This window comes from Chaetura pelagica, unplaced genomic scaffold (assembly GCF_000747805.2).
Source record: "Chaetura pelagica isolate M959 unplaced genomic scaffold, ChaPel_1.0 scaffold45, whole genome shotgun sequence".
NCBI lineage: Eukaryota > Metazoa > Chordata > Aves > Apodiformes > Apodidae > Chaetura > Chaetura pelagica.
Window position 1 is genome coordinate 5133077 of NW_009953217.1, and position 3402 is coordinate 5136478.

Below are 3402 nucleotides of genomic sequence, written 5' to 3' on the forward strand. Positions count from 1 at the left end.
TGCACGGGGAGCTGCCGACCTGCGACCGCTGGCGGGAGGACTACGAGGCCTGCCGGGCCTGGGAGCGGGACCGCGCCGCCAGCGCGCAGGTACCGCCCGCCCGGGGCTCTGCAGGCCGGGGCCGGTGGGAGAAACCCCGCGGCTGCCTGTGGTCGCGCTGTGGTGTCGGGGAGGGCTGGGAAAGCGGGGTGTGCTCGGGGTGCAGGTGGGCGGGGCGGTCTGAACGCCCAGCAGGAGTATTTTCAGTGTTGTGCTGTAGAAGTGGATGATTTTAGTTACACCAAAAGGTGCCGTGTTGCTGGGAAAATGTATTCCCGGGGTGTCCAGAAACGCTTCTGGCTACAGCCCCATGAGAGCCCTTCAGCCCCCCTGGACAACTGGTGGGGAAGGTAGTGCAGAAAAGTCAGTTTCTTCATAATGGAGGAGTCAGAGGCAAACTACAAGTGTGACAGTTAAAAGCATTCATCCTGGCTTCCTTAGATAGCACTTAGCAGCTGTATTTATGTATGATAAATTTTTGTTCCTTGTTTTATCTCAAGCAGTCACAGCAGGAAATAAGATCTGTAAGACTTGAGCCTCCAACACTATCATGGTAATATTTTTTTCCCCCTGAATTCCAGGAAACTCTGTGCAAGAGTGAAAGAGCTCGGGTTATGGAAAAACAGAAATATGCTCCAGTGTGGACATTCAGGAAGAGCCCACCACCTGACTGGTACCTTCCACTTGACCAAGACAAATCAAATTAGCAAGACTGTGATGTTGCAGACCCTGAAACTGCAACCACTCTCCCTTGGTGGTGTGTGTCAATGGCAGTATCCAAAATTACTATAAAAATAAAGGTTTAAATGACTGGAGAGAGATGTGTTTGGTTTTAGGGCAAACCCTTAGAAAGTTAGCAACAATACTTACATGGCAACAGTCAGCTGCTGCCTCCCTTACAGTACAGACTGATGTGATGGCTGTGACATTCTTTCCTCATAACGTAGGAATCTTCCAAGTTAAAGTTAATGCAGAAGAAAAAACTGGGAATGTATGGAGGGATGTGAAATACAAGCCCAGAAAGATTAAATACTCTGTGAAATATTACTTCTTTGTTTTAACATAGCACAAGAGTCAGGTAGTGTAGTTTTGGTGGGTGGTTTACTACCTAGGTAGCTGTTTAAAAATTCCAAACAGGTACTTCATTAATACGTTTTTTACAGTCACTCACCTACAGTATTTTAACCTACAGAAGGAACTGTTTATTCTGATTCCATTTTTTCCTCCTTCAGTCAGCTGAGTAGCACCAAATGAACAACAAACTCCATCACTGGGTGTACACTTTGGTGATATCCACACATTTTCCTTCAGGAGGATCATAACCAGGGAGTGGTGGGGTATAATCAGGTCCATCCCTCTCAAAGGGGAAGAGCCCCTCATCTCGTCTGATCGCTGCCTGATACAGCTCCTCGGATTCCAGGCGCAGTTCCCTCAGTGCCTCTTGCTGTGCTTCCACAAGGGCCTGAATTGCTTTCTTCTCTGCCTCATCTTGTTTCTGCTTAAACAAACACCACTTTTTCAGAAGTAAAACTCGTCTTTCAGTCTCCTCAAATGACAGGGGGGGAAGACTTCGCACCCTGATAAAGAATAAGATCACACTGTTAGTGAGAAACAGCCTGCACCCCTAAGAGGAAATTAAAATGATACAGCACCAACCTAAGAACACCCCACCAAACCCAGAGAATGCATTTCATTCATGCAAAATCTGAGGTTTTCCATAACAGGAAATTAATGGTACTGACTTATTTTTCACTTTTAGAAGGAGCAAATAAAACGTGTTTTCCACGTTTTAGTTCCAGCAGAAGCAGATGAAGTTTTGTTCCAAGGCTGGCACTACACTGTGGTTTTGCAGAGAAAGAAATTTGAAGTGTTTCTACCATGAATGCAAGCACATGGAGAAAGACAGTCTTCCTTACCTGTTGCTGTCTGAATACTTCAGTGGTGCTACAAAATCCTCTATTGGAATCAGTTCTGGAGCAGCTTTTTCCAACTTTTTAATTTTCTTTTTCATACGATCCTTCTGTGCTTGCTCTCTCTTTACATCCACTTTCTTCTTCTTCTTTGGTTGTGCTCTACAATCGAAAGAATTGTGAATGAACTTAGTTATTTTTTCATTTAATCCAACACTAGCAACTTTTATTTCCACTTTTCTAAGGACTGTTCCTTCCCTTTGCTTGATTAGGTCCCCAAGAGATGTTCCAGCCATTAGCTTTACTGAAGTAATGTAATTTCCAGGGGACAGTAATATGTTTTGAGATACTCTGCAGAGTGACCTGTACCTAACTGAGAAAAGCAACCTCCAATTTTGTGCTGAACATCACAATGACCTGAGGATGCTCCACAAATACTGAACTGGAATTGTGTTGCACTGGCTCAGAGCACAGCAGAGCAGGCAACATGTTTATCTGCAGATATTCCTGTCATCTCACATTAAAAGAGTGAGTGGTTTTACACATGTATTTAAAATATTCACATTTGGAAGCAGGTTCAGAGTGTGGATGTTACTCTCCTATTGTATTTCTCCACAGATCCAGTATAACCAGGGTAACTTATGGCACAGGCTCCACAAAGACAAACTAACCCTCACAGGGGACCTGTGGCATCTCATCCCTGCCTTACTATTTTAAATCTAGTTGTGTTGCAACAAAACATTGTCTGGTCTACAACTGTACTATAAAGTTCAAAATGGAATTCTGGAGCACAGCTTAAATCCAAACATCTCCAACCATGTTCTGTGGTTGAGGAGGCAAAACAAGCTCCACACAAGCATAAGAAAGTAATTGTACAGGTTACCATTAAACTCTCCTCAGGAGGCAAACAGTTCTTAACTGCTTTAACACGGAGTGACTTAAAAGCAAACATCTATTGTGAAAAGCAAGTTTGGACCTGGGAAAATCTGCATTCCCCTAAGAACAAAAACATCAGGATATTAAGCCCATGGCAGCTGCACTGACCTGACCGGGAGCGAAGCCCTGGACGCCAACACCGACCCCGCCCAGTGACACCCTCGGGATGGAGCCGCCTGAGGCAGCCAAGAGCTGAAGAAGGAAAAGGAATATACAGCATGAGGAGAAACTGATGTTAATGGCATTGCTTATGCAAAACACGAGGGCTATTTACTAGTCATCAACGACGAGTTTCAAATAATCTCTGGGTACTTAATTCATGACAGCAGACAGTGCTTGCCAGAGGTGATGAGCTCAAAGTTCAGTGAGGTAACTAAACCCCAGGCCTGGGCTGTTCAGTGCTGTGAATCCACAAGGTACCGAGGGGTGAAACAGGTCAATTTTAAGTCTATCGATAAGTTAGAGTAATTTTATTGGTAAGTTCCGACAACGGCCTCTTTGAATTACTCATTTTGGA

The 3402-nt window shown here is 44.6% G+C and overlaps 2 protein-coding genes across 2 annotated transcripts in view; one reads left to right on the plus strand and one right to left on the minus strand.

The window, feature by feature from the left end:
* Nucleotides 1–2: 2 nt before the first annotated feature.
* LOC104388784 (chromosome unknown open reading frame, human C22orf39) lies at nt 3–746 on the plus strand (the record flags this gene model as incomplete). The annotated part of the gene is made up of 2 exons (XM_009997702.1): nt 3–89; nt 621–746. Coding segments are annotated over 2 exons (213 nt in total), but the record flags the coding sequence as incomplete, so codon positions are not given.
* Nucleotides 747–1306: 560 nt separating this feature from the next.
* MRPL40 (mitochondrial ribosomal protein L40) overlaps nt 1307–3402 on the minus strand; it is a 4894-nt gene continuing 2798 nt past the window's right edge. Inside the window, exons 2-4 of the mRNA XM_009997703.1 lie at nt 2994–3077; nt 1956–2111; nt 1307–1616 (exon numbers count right to left, since the gene is read on the minus strand). Of these exons, the coding sequence (XP_009996005.1) occupies nt 1307–1616; nt 1956–2111; nt 2994–3077 (550 nt within the window). The remainder of the gene's footprint in view (nt 1617–1955; nt 2112–2993; nt 3078–3402) is intronic.